A 13,576-nucleotide genomic window follows, 5' to 3' on the forward strand; every position below is an offset into this window, starting at 1 on the left:
GAAGTCCCTGGAAGATACTCTTAAGCTCCTCTTGCTGGATCCTTTCCTATACATTGAATATACATTCCTTCAGGAAAAAGCTGTTGTAGTTCTTCTATTTTGGCCTTCAGTCATAAGCCAAACAAATGATGTTTTGACATTCCTCAGCTCCTATAGTTTGGGCAGTGCCTTTTATTTACAAGTAACCTAAGGAGCTAACAACTGGCAAGAGTTGGAGGGATGAAAAATGAGAAGTAATATGAGTAGAGGGGAGGAATGAAAGCAGTTTACCTAAAGAGGATAATCACTTTCCAGAGACAAATGCATTTCATTTTTTAATGCCTGATTCACGCTTTCTCCAGTTGACCATGTTCAGTCACTGCTTGTGCTAGGTATTGTGGAGGATGCAGCAATGTCTAAGAGATAGGCTCTAGTTTTAAGGAGCTTCAGTCTACCTTAAAATAAATCCCAAGCACGACATATTAAGAACAATATAAGATGGAATATAATTAAGGACTAAAATGAGTGGTGGCAGTAACTTATAAAAGTTCTGAGGCATTGGGGATAAGGCTGAGTGGGAGAGGAAAGAGTGGGCTCCATGGTGGAAGTGCTATTTGAGCTGAGTTTTTGAAGGGAGGACAAGATTTGGGTTAGGTGGGGAGGGGGCCCTCCCACAGAATTCATTACATCCAGATGGAGTCTCCTTATTATAGATCCCTTAAATGCTTATCATTTCTAAGCAGGAGTGGCTGAACTTTGCCCCTTTAATAATCTGTAACTGAATCTGTAGTTTACTTCTATATTCAAGTGTGGTATGAACCAGGTAAACAGAAAACTCAAGCCAGCTTGAACTGGTTCACATATACAAAAGGGAACAGAGAGCATTAGTGAAAAGCTTTCTAAGAATTTGCTACTAATAGCCTTATTAAACTCGCATATAAGATGCATTTTGAAATTCATTATGTCCTCAAGGTTATGTAAGATCTATTTTTATTCTCATTAATAGGGATCAGAAGCCTCATTAGGTTTAAGTGTCACTGGTAGGCTTAAGACTTACATAGAGATGAAGGAACAAACAGGTGGATTGGGACAAAAGGAAGCAGGGGAGGGGGCTCTAGGGCGAGAGAGGAGAAAGGGGGTGGCTGAATTTTTCCTGTTACAGTAATACAGTGCCAATAACAGTAGTTTCAAGTGCAAAATTCAGCTTCTAATCTTTATCTGTTTTTATATAAAGTTTAATCTGTATGTATATGCCAGTTAAACATCCTGTGTATTATATAGTGATATGATACTTGAGTGTGTACATAGCTTTAGTAAGGTGAAAGATTCAAACATTGTAATACCATGCCTATTAAAATCAGATGAAGTGTATTTTCAATGTTCTTTTTCTTCCTGTCAGATTGAATTTGTAAGTTCGAATTAAGAAAAATTCAGAACTCAGTCTGAAAATGACAAGACTATGTTTTCTTTCAACTAATAAAAAAGCCATGTTTTTTTAAGATTGTAGATCATCTGATACACAGATGATGTAAATAGCACATCCCCCATACACTTTCAATGTTGCTGCTTGCCAGATGGCTGTTACTGAAAATTTCTACATTTAGACAAATCCTGCTGAGTGATTCTCTGTATTATAATGTGGTTTTCATTATGTAGATAATCTTAATACCACTTACTCTCATAGAATGGGAGGTAAAGAATTGGGAATAAATGTGTCAAAAATTGCCTAAAAATCATCACCCATTGAATTTTAAAAATAGGCATTTACATTTTCAAATCCCTATGTTTGTGTGTCTCATTATACTGTACAATATAATTAGTAATGTTATTTTGAAAAGGATTATGCAGTAATTAGCCAACTGCTGAAAGGTTTGAAGTTCCTAGGATTATATACATATGAATTCAAAGAAAGGAAATAAAGTCTATAAATTTTAAAAGTATGGCTGGGCTGTAAGAACTTTGACAAAATATGATCAGATGAGAATGTGAGCAAACTGGAACCCTTAATCTAACATGAGTCACTATAGATTTGAAATTCACATAAAGCCAGTTCTTCTTGGACCCTGTTCAAGGTAATTTAGTTATTGAAATAATAAGAGAACCTCATTATATGCGGATTATATGTCTGAGGTATTCCTATTGCAGGGACTCCAAGGGCAGCATTTTAGAGAATTCTGGGATATTAGGTACTATTAAAAAGAAGAGTTTGTTGCCAAGTAACTAATAACCTCATTGCAAAATGCAGTGGCCTTTTCTCAGCTTCCATCCAACTTGACCTTTTTGTCACAAGTACACTGTTGACTGCTTCCTTTTTGAAACTTTCCTTCCTTGGATTTCATTGTTCTCCTTACCATTCTGATCCACCTCAATTTGCTTCTCTTTGTTTTCCCAACTGTGGTTGTCTCCCAAAGCCTTATTCTCATCTATCAGAGAATATTACAAGTATGTAGTAGAAAGAATATTTTAAAAGATCTGTGTTCTACTTCTGCCTTCACTACCAGTTTTATAGTGAGCTTAACTTTTTTTGGTGTTGATTTTCTCATAAAGTTAGAGTAGAGAATTGAGTTAGAAAATTTCTGAAGTCCTTTCTGAACATAATGTTCTGGGCTTGTTTGGATAAATGACTCTTAAACATACATCCTGAAATCCTCACCTCTATCTGTTTTATATTTCCAACTGCCTTCATGAATTGGGTGTTCTGTTAGTGCAAAATGCACTTACTGCAGCATTGCAAAACTGAACTTCTTTTTCTCCCAAATCATCTCCCCTTGACACCCGTTCATTTCTGTCAGTGATTTCTTTAGTCTCCCAGGCTAGAAACCTTGGAATCATCTGTGACTATTTACTTTCCTTTATCCTTAATATGTAATTCTATTCTTTCAGGCTCCCTGTCATTTTTTTGGTTTCCTTTGGGATGAGTCTGGGATTTACCTCTTCATATTTTATAGTCGCAGCTTAGTCCAGGCCTTTTATGTTGTCAACTGCTGTCCTAAGTAAGTGGTTTCAGGAGAGGAGCAAAAGGGGAGCAAAATATATTAGTCTTCCAGGGATGCCATAACAAAATACCACAGTCCAGTTGGCTTAAACAGTAAACATTTATTTTCTCACAGTTCTGCTGGCTAGAAGTCTATGATCAAGATGCCAGCTGATTTGGTTTCTGGTAAGGGCTCTCCTCCTGGCTTGCCGATGGCCACCTTCTCTCTGTGTGCTCACATGGTCTTTCCATGATGCCTGTGAGGGGGGTAGAGAGAGAAAGAGAAAGCTGTCTGGTTTTTACTAAAAAGAATTTTAAAATTAGTTTTTATAATGACATTAATTTTACTGATCAAGGCCCCACCCTTATGACCTCATTTAACCTTAATTACTCCCTAGAGGTACCATCTTCAATGCAACCATACTGGGAGCTAGGGCTTCAAGACGAATTTTAGGGACACAAACATTCAGTCCGTAACACAAGACTAGCTAGCATCCAAATGCAAAGGCAGAATTGGGAACTGAGGAGAGCATTGAGATGATATGTCCAATGCAAATAATTTATACAAGAGACACAATAACTGCGATGGGGCTGCAGGTGGTTTTTGGAAGATGGCTAGGCTTTAGGTCCTGGAGAAGTTTCCTGGCCCTTCAATAGGAATGTGTGGCTGTGCCGTTAGGAAGGAGAGAGTGAGTAAGGATGCTTGCCAAGCTAATTTGGACATATACGTGGACCCCTAGTCTACTGTCCTTCTAATCCATCCTGTTATATCCTGCCAGGCTTATCTTCCTAAAATAGCATTATTTCATTTCATTATATCATTCAAGAACTTCTAATGCATTCAAGAATATCTGGATTCCAGGCCATCTGTTAGGTGCTGTGAAGGGCAAAGAGGTGAATCAGATCATGCTCTGTGCTTTCAAGGGACACATAGTCTAATAAAGGGTATATACAAGTATCCAAGATAGAAAGTCACACTCAAAAGGCACAGATAAAAACAATGAGCATGTTTGGCCTTTTCCAGTTTATGTGAAGTTTTCACATACATTGTCGTGTGTGACCTTCAAGACAGGTGCAGGGAGGTTTGGCTTCTTGCTCAAGATTACGTAGTGATAGAGCAAGGATTCCAATCTGTCTTCCGATTTCTTTCTCTTTTTACTATAGGAAATAGGAAGAAAATTAGATAAAAACAGCAGCATCTTGTTGCTTCAAGTCCACTCGAAGGGCTGTGGCTTTCATCTATATTGGACTCATTCTATAACTCCAGTAATATTTCTTGTAATACTCCATGTATCTTTTGCTCCAGCCAGGGAACTCTCTTTACTTTTCTTGGCATACCCCAGGCTTTATTCTTGCCTCTGTTCTTTTGCCCATGTTCTTCCTAGATCTTGGGATTGTTCTTCTTCATCCTCTTCACTTGTTTGAATTCTTTCTTACCTTCAAATTGCAGCTGCCCCAACTCTTCCATGAAGTGCTCTGCAACTGCTCCAGATTCCAGTGTTTTGTCGTAAAACCTCTTTCTGTGCTGGTATTCTTATCCACATAATCTAACATGTAATTATCCTTTGTTTCCTATTGTTTGTTTTCTTTCTCTAGCTAAATTGTAACCTCTGTGAGGACACTGGGGCCAAGTTCATACTTCTTTGAGTCTAGAACTGGGGATACCCAAATGGGGTTTCTACACAGGTATCATCATCATCCCTTTGGAACATGTAAGAAACGCATGTTCTCAGGCACCACCCCAGACCTGCTGAATCAGAAACTCTGGGTTTAAAGTCCAGCAATTTGTGTTTTAACAAGCCCAACAAGTGATTCTCATGTACACTCCGGTTTGAGAACCACTGATCTCTAGACCATGTGGTAAGCAAATCAGTAAATAATTATTGGAATAATCTAGTTAGTCATTTCTGTGGATTTTATGACTGTTTTGTGACGTTGCAAATGATAAGTTAAATTTATAAGCTTTCCTAGCTATAAAAGTGATGTTATGTTCTTTAACTATCTTAAATAATTTGTATTTATATTAATGAATTATAGTTTATTAAGGAACATGGAAAAATCAACCCACTAGATCAGTGTTTCTCAAACTGTGGACTGTAGATGGCTTCTGTGGAAGTAACCTTAGGAATATTTAATAATACAGATTGCCGGGCTTTACCCAAGAGATTCCGATTTTGTAAGTCTGAGGTTTGGTCCTGAAATTTATATTTTTAAAGCACCCCAAATGAATCTGGTACACAGCCCATTTGGAATTGCACTAGGTTCTCCAGTTCAACCGTTTATTCATTCATTCTTTCTGCATATCTTTATTGAGCTCCTGCTTGGTTTAGGCACTTGCTAGATGTTGTGTTCTCCATCTGATCATCTTCCTGGATAGCCTCGCTGTCCATGTTATGAGCCATCTAAGTCCATAGCCTTAGACTTCCCTGATGTACTCAATTCTGAGGACTCTTGCCTGCACTCTGCATTGGCCACCCATTTTTGTGCCCATATCCTGAACCTTATCATTCATCAAAAATTGAACCTATGAGTCTCTGAAATCTTAAACTTCAAAATCCTACTCTTTGACCATGGAGGGGGGTGTGTGTGTGCCTTGCTTTCTAGGTTTTTCCTTTCTTTACTTTTGCTACCCCTGTTTTCATTGAGACCTCCAGACTCTTTAACGTTCTCTTTTCCCCTGGTCTTCTACCTTTTTAACATCATCTGATTTCTTTATCTACCCTGGATCCTATTGCCTGTTACATCAATACAGTCTTTCCAGCTCCTTTGCTTCATTGAAATTGAATCCACACCACTTCTCTGCTTCTACATCTAAGCTTCTGGGAATTCCTAGAGGAAAAAAAAGTCTCACAACTGTATAGATATGTATCACTAGAAATTCCCAGTGGGCCTACTTAGTGTTTCCAGCCACACTATTCTACTTGATGCTTACAAACAACTTGCTGCCTTGCCACTCTGAGCTTTTCACACAGTGTACCTACCCACTGATAGAAATGCTGTCATATATCTATCTCCACTCTTCTTTATCTGGCTCACTCCACCCAGAATGCAGGCCTCATATTAGATGTCACCTCCTCTAGGAAGTTTACCCCAAACCTGCTGCCCAGATCGGGTCAGGCTTCTTCCTGTTTATCTTCTACCAACCTCTGCTTACCTCTACTTGGATTATCTCAATGTGATATAATTATCAGCCTATATATCTGCCTTCCCTTCTAAGTTTTAAGCTCCTTTGAGGGCAGGTCCCATGTCTTACTCATCTTTATGTCTCGCTGTTTAGAATAGCGTTAATTTCATAAATGAGCAGATGTGTCAGTGAGTGAATGAGTATTGGATAAGTTGATCTGTATATTTCAAGTGTGAGTATGCTGGTGACAGTATATGACATTTTATATGAAAAGAAGAAAATCACCTCTAGGACACTGAACAAATAATCTCACCCCTACTTTCCCCCCTTGAGCATTCTCATTAGATATTGGGTAGAAAATGTAACTTTGGATCTCAGTAATGTTAGAAGGTTGAACCTAATACCAAGTCCTCTGCAACCTAAACCAGTGCAGTGAGTTTTAAAATAATAAGGCTGTGTTGCATTTTTCTTTGTTAATTAAGGGGAAATGTACACCATGAAATTTAAAATAAAATCTGTGGGTAAAGAAAACACAGTCATTTTAATTATGTGAAGTAAGATACATTGAAGTCACAGCATTGGAAAAAAAGTATAAGTCCCTAATTTCTTATCTAAAATTCTGAAATTCAAGAAGTTCTGCAAACCTAAAACTTTTTTCCTAACTCATTTGGCAGCAAAACCTGATCTGACCTGACCTGAGACACTTTCTAGTCATTATTTAACGCTTAGAGTGAATATTCATATATTTTGTTGTAGAAATATTACTGTTTGATCATGAGATGCTGCCATAGACCCCATGAGAGTGTCATGTAATATGCAGTATATCATGTCATATTACCTTTCTAAAATCCAAAATATTCTGCATTCTGAAACACATGTAGCCCCAGGGGACTGAGAACTATGTAGTTGTTTCAGGTTTTTTGGTTTTTGTTTTTTGGTTTTTTTGAGACTGCAGTTAACAGTACTGCAATGTAAATAGACCATAGGTAAATCATATAAATGTATTTTTGGCCTTCACCCACTGTTTCATTTATGCCTGGAGACTTTTTATGATTCATTGAGAAAAAGGTGTTTATTTGCTCCATATCTGCCTTAGCTAGTGGAGCTCAGTGACAACCCAGTAATGTAGTTTTAGGGGAGAAAAGTGAGTATTACCTTCAGAGTCATGTCAAAATCAGGATTTTCTATCTTTGGGCCCCACATACACAGAACCCGCTGCTCTGTATAGCTAAGTAGCACTGTTGGGGCCAGGTATCCTCTTCTGTACACTATCTAGCATTGAGCTGAGGATAGGAATATGTATCTGTCATTACCTCTTCATAATCTTATATGCAAACCTCTTCATAATCTTATATGAAAATATTTCTCTCTTTCTTTCTCTTTTGTGTTTCCATCCTTACCTCTGCTTTGGGCATTCCTGTTTCTTTTCCTTGGATTGTTTTTAGGTATTTAGAAAGTGAAAGCTCTGTAAACATAAATATCAACTAACATTTCCTGAGTCCTCACTGGGTTACCAGGCTCTGTGGGATATATGAAGTTACAAGGTAAAGCTCTAGCCTGAAGTTATTTCCAAGCTCTGGGGGGAAAAATAAGACAACAGTAGACAAAATAGACTACAATAGCGTAGTGGGTAAGAGATTGTGCTTTAGATTTAAGCAGGTCTGGATTTGAATCCTGCCTCCAGTACTGAGTAGTCTGGTGACCTTGGGCAAATTACCTTCCTTCTCAGTGCCTCAATTTCCTGTATGAAAAATGGAAATGATAGAAATAGTACCTGCCTCATCAACTAAATAAGATCATGCACATGAAGTACTTATACACAGGCCTTGGAATGCAGGAATTCTATCATACCTGCCGTTATTAGTCATTATTTGCTAATGCTGCAGTGTTGTCTAATAGAAAACGTCTGTACTTGAGTCAGACAGACATAAGTTCAAATACTAGTAACACCTCTATTTACTAGCTATGTATGACCTTGGATAAGTTATCTTACCTCTTTAAGCCCCAGTTTAATCATTTGCACCTTATAGGGCTGTCGTGAGGATTAAATAAGATAAAATATGTAAAGCACCTGGCCAAGTTCTTGGCCTGTGAGAGGCTCTCAAGTACCCACCTCCATCCACTGTCCACACAAATGCAAAGAAGAACAGGATTGAATACCCAATGATAGCAATAGTGAGTGTGAGTGTGAAATTGTAAAATTGTAGATGATCATGTAATGTGAACTATTACTATTTAGTTTTGAAGTTCATAAGAGAGAGGAATCCCTATAGGCTAAGAGTGAAAGAGAAGGCTATCTAGACAAATAATATATAAGCTGGATCTTGAAGGGTGGGTAACATTGATGTCAGCAGAGGGAAGTAGGATGGCATTCCTGTTGCAGAGGATCCAATGATCAAAATAATGCTATATAGAATAATAATTATGGTTACAATGATAAATATGAGTGAGCCAAGTATAATACTTTCTATCAGAGTTATTAAATCTGGAATTAAACAATTAGGTGGGAATGTGTAAAGAGTTATGTGAGCAAATAGCCTTTTCCTTATAACCCACCATTGTTATTATTCTGTCACTGTTGATAAGTAAGGTTTCACTTTGAACTTTTAATATTGCAGCATATGGGCCAATCCTTTACGAAGGAAAGTGAACAGAATTTTAAAGGGTTTCAAGAACCGAAGACGCAAACCAAAGAGGGTTGCTGGAACATTAGGGAAAGCAACAGATGAGGAAGGGTTAGGTGATGAAAAGGAGCAGGAGACCACAGGTAATGACAATAGCATATAAAGTTGAAGTATTTAATATTTGATTCTTGTTATCAACATCTTGGTTCAATTGATGCCTATTTTTTTTATCCCACAAATGTTTGGACCACAGGAGTATCAGCTTCTGAAACAAATATTATCACTAGGGATATCTGGATGGGAGGAAGGTGGACAAGAAATGTGCTAGGTTGTTTGGGTGCCATATTATTTGGTATACATAGTTCAGCTCTTCAGGGAAACAAAGAAATGGAATCTGCCTGCCCTGACTCTGAAGCTCCATGATAGACACCCTTGCTAAATAATAATGACCATGGTCCTCCACGTGTGTTGACCACATGGCATATCCGGGGGAAGGAGCATAGCCTCAGGAGTCTGACAAATCTGAGATCAAATCCTGGATCCTAGGTGTAGTTTCAGCTACCTGCTCCCCAAACGTACACAATCCAGTATTAGAAGAGGTTCAGAGAGGGGATCCCAGGATCACACACGAGGGGACTACCTGGGCCTCATTTCACTTGCGCAGACTTACAGATCCCCTAGCCTTGGCCTGGGTCTCCTCCTCCCAAAGTAATTACCAAGGGCCCAGTAAGAATAAAATGGTTTGTGAGAAAAGAAGTATACTTCAAGGAATAGGGTACTAGATTGGGAGTCAGGAGACTCAGGCCATTAAGTAGTGGCATTTCCATGGGCAAGTAACTTAGCCTTGATACCATCAGCTGAGGGTGTGTGTGTATGTATCTGTGTGTGTGTGTGTGTGTGTGTGTGTGTGTGTGTGTGTATAGCTTAAGCATATGTGAAAATGCTTTGAAAATTGCAGTGCATTACTCAAGGTGTTCATTTCTAGCCTCAGTTATGGAGAAGGAGAGGAGTGGAATAACAGACCATTAAACTGAACGTCAGGAGACTGGCTTTAGTCCCAGTTCTCCTGTTATTTACGGTGGGAGTTTGGGCAAGTCCCTTAACTTTCCTGGGCTCAGTTCATGAAAATACAAAATGGAGATTTGGACTAGATGAATAGGAAAAGTGACTTATCTCAGAGGAAACAAAAGAAAATTCTTATACAAGGTATTATCTGTGTGTATGTAATTGATGTATTATTTATATAAGGTAATACATAAATATATATAATAATAGTACATGTATATTATTACACATACCTATATATTACTTTGTATAACTTTAATGCAGTACACACATGCACATATATTGGGGGTTGGCCAAAAAGTGCCTTCAGTTTTTAAGTAAAAGACACCTTTTTCATTTTCACCAAGAACTTTACTGAACAACATATTCACCCTTTTGTTCCACTGCCTTCTGCCATTTTTCCGGCAACTTCGTAATTCCATCTTCCCAAAACTTTTTATCTTTTTGAGCAAAGAAAAGTTATTTTTATTTTAAGGAAAAAAGATTCCACTAAGAAATAATAAACCAGTAAGTTTACGGAAGAGTTAACAGTAGCACCCTGTCCCTACCCTGGTGACAACTTCAGGTCTGTTACACAGCTTAAAACATCCTGAACATGCTTCTTTTTTAACCTAAAACCTGAGTGATCCTCAGAAAAGGTCTCAGAATAGCTGCTTTTCTTGTTTTTTTTGGTAGGTATATCTATGTGGACTTGTAAACTTATGCAGCTTTATCTATAATATGAGAGCATGAATCTGTGGACTACTTCCTAAAATTAGGACTCTTTCTTTCTGCCTTTTAAAACACATTCCAGCACTCCTAAAGAGCCGGGAGTATTAGCTCAGTGTACCCCTCTACGAGTATCTCCCCCACCAGTGTATTTTCAAGACTCCTCTTTTCTTGGGCAGTTGTACCCCTCAACCCGCCCCACCCAAGTATAACCTGACACTCAAAATTCTGCTACTCAGCTACTCTCATTCTGACAGTTGGAGTGTCACTGTAGCACTCTATTAGCTCCTGAAGCTCATAGGTAACTAGGTGCCTTTTACAGTCCTCCATAGAATTGAAATTTTTTCCATTAAGAGAATTTTGTAAAGACCGAAATGAATGGAAATCCAAAGGTGCCATGTCTGGTGAATATGGTGGATGAATCGGAACTTCCCAGCCAGGCTGTAACAGTTTTTGCCTCGTCATCAAAGAAACATGCGATCTTGGCGTTATCCTGATGGAAGATTATGCGTTTTCTGTTGACTAATTCCAGACGCTTTTCATCGAGTGCTGCTTTCAGTTGGTCTAATTGGGAGCAGTACTTGTTGGAATTAATCGTTTGGTTTTCCGGAAGGAGCTCATAATAGAGGACTCCCTTCCAATCCCACCACATACACAACATCACCTTCTTTGGATGAAAAGCGGCCTTTGGTGTGGTTGGTGGTTGTTCATTTCACTTGTCCCACGACCTCTTCCGTTCTACATTATTGTACAGTATCCACATTTCATCACCTGTCACAATTTGTTTTAAAAACTGGAACGTTTTGTTATGTTTAAGTAGAGAATCGCATGTGGAAATACAGTCAAGAAGGTTTTTTTCGCTTAACTTATGTGGAACCCAAACATCAAAGCGATTCACATAACCAAGCCGGTACAAATGATTTTCAACACTTGATCTGGATATGTTGAGTATGTCGGCTATCTCCCACGTGGTATAATGTTGATTGTTCTCAATTAATGTCTCGATTTGATCGCTATCAACTTCAACTGGTCTACCCGACCGTGGAGCATTGTCCAGCGAGAAATCTCCAGCACGAAACTTCGCAGACCACTTTTGACACGTTCCATCTGTCACAGTACCTTCTCCATACACTGCACAGATCTTTTTTTTTTTTTTTGCGTTTCAGTTGCTTTTTTACCTTTCTTGAAATAATAAAGCATAATATGCAGAAAATGTTGCTTTTCTCTTCCATCTTCAATATTAAAATGGCTACACAAAAATTCACCAGTTTTGATAAGTTTTTTTAAAATGCATGCTGATATAACAGCTGTCACAATACAATCTAGCAAAATGGTTTTGAATGAAGTTAAAGACAACTAAGCGCTACTAGAGCCATCTTATGGAAAAAAACGAATGAAACTTTTGGCCAACCCAATATATGCACACACGTGTGTATGCACACATATGACATTATAACTATACTAACAAAACTTGATTTCTGTGGGTCATTCTCTGAGGCATGGAAGTTAACTTTGTTATTCAGAAATTGTCATTGTAATGGTATTTTCTATAGTGTATTTTGTCTGTATGCCTCACTGTAATAAGATGATACATTGGCAAACTGAAAATAGCTAAGTTAATCATAGCATTCAATATATAGAATTTGAGAACTTTGTCGCAGTCAGTTCCTTCTATAACAAAGTGTGATGTGTGTATAGTAGTTTTCAAGTTGTTTAACTCTACTTTACTTTTCTCCTGTAGCATTATTTTCCCGTTGAGAAGGACATGTCTTTCAGAGCAGAGGAGACTGTCCCAGTCATCCAAATCTGATGGAGTGTTCTAGAAGGATAAAAATTAGTTCTTATTTTTGTTGTGTTTATTTCTAAATATAAAATAAAGATATAATTCAGTTTTTGTGCATCAAACCAGAATCCGAATTCTTATTAAAAATAGCTCCTACAGAATTTTAAAAAACATATGAAAAGCACTGCTTGCATTTCAGGTCCTAGATAGTGATGTGATTTTTGCAACTTGGGTTATGTTATCAACATATATATACTTCTGTTGGTGTTAAATAAAGCAGGGATTTCATGTTGTTATTCACCTTCAAGCAAAGTGGTAGAAAAAACCCAGTGATCATATTTCACTGTATATGGCACTCTTTGTTTTGAGGAAAAGAGGTAAAAATATTTTGTATTAGGGTTCTTTGTAGTTTATAATTTATAACATTTTTTCCACCATAAAAGTAAGACACACTCATTATAGACAATTTGGTAAAAAGGCTATGTAGAAGAAAGGAAAAAAACTCAACCATAATCTACTACCCAGAGCTGAACACTGTTATTATCTTATATTTACTTTTTGAAGAAAACAGTTGTGTTCTGTGACATACGTAAAATTGATTTTTTAAAAAAATTGTATCTTTTTTTATGATTTACTTTCCTCTTTGAAATGTGTAGGGCTCAAGTTTACCTGGGCTTATTGCTCATTCATTCAACAAACATTGATTTAGCCCCTGCTAGGCTATGTACTGGGGATATAATCATGAGCAAGATAGACTTAGCCTTTCCGTCACGGAGCTCACCATCCAGCTGGGGAAGAAGTCAGGTAAAGAAGTAATGACAGGGCTGTGATGGGAGGAGTACCAAGTTCTATGGGAGCAGATGGCAGGGACAGTAGCCCAGAGTTCAGGAAGAGACATTAAAATGAAAGGTAAGGGGGATGAACAAGCGTTTGCCATGGAATCACTGTGTGGTGGAAGGAGTGTTTCAGGTATGAAGGCCCAAATGCATGGAGTATTTGGAGCACTGCAGATAGTTCAGGATGGCAGCAACTTTGACTTAGATGTTCAATCAGAAGAACTTACAACCCACACTAAAGGGTTGGGTTTTATCCTGTGGTTGGCGGGAACCAATGAAGGGTTTCAAGCAAAGGAATGGTATGGTTAGATCTAATCCTTAGAGGTCACTCTGACTACTGTGTGAGAATTTGGGAGTGAGCAACACTGGGGTCAAGGGAACCAGTTATGAGACCGTTGTATTAATGTAGATGAGAAAATATGGTATACTCGGCTAGAGTAGTGGCACTTGTGGATAGAAGTAGATTTGAGAGCTGTTTAGCAT

At 38.1% G+C, this 13,576-nt stretch overlaps 1 protein-coding gene across 1 annotated transcript in view; it reads left to right on the plus strand.

The window, feature by feature from the left end:
- Window positions 1-13,576, plus strand: part of FMR1NB (FMR1 neighbor) — a 66,736-nt gene that overhangs the window by 20,953 nt on the left and 32,207 nt on the right. The window contains exon 5 of the mRNA XM_027096885.1: window positions 8,696-8,844. Coding sequence (XP_026952686.1) covers window positions 8,696-8,844 — 149 coding nt within the window. The remainder of the gene's footprint in view (window positions 1-8,695; window positions 8,845-13,576) is intronic.

Source organism: Aethalodelphis obliquidens, unplaced genomic scaffold (assembly GCF_003676395.1).
Source record: "Aethalodelphis obliquidens isolate GAN/ISIS:26980383/991018 unplaced genomic scaffold, ASM367639v1 scaffold110, whole genome shotgun sequence".
In the NCBI taxonomy this organism is placed as follows: Eukaryota; Metazoa; Chordata; class Mammalia; order Artiodactyla; family Delphinidae; genus Aethalodelphis; species Aethalodelphis obliquidens.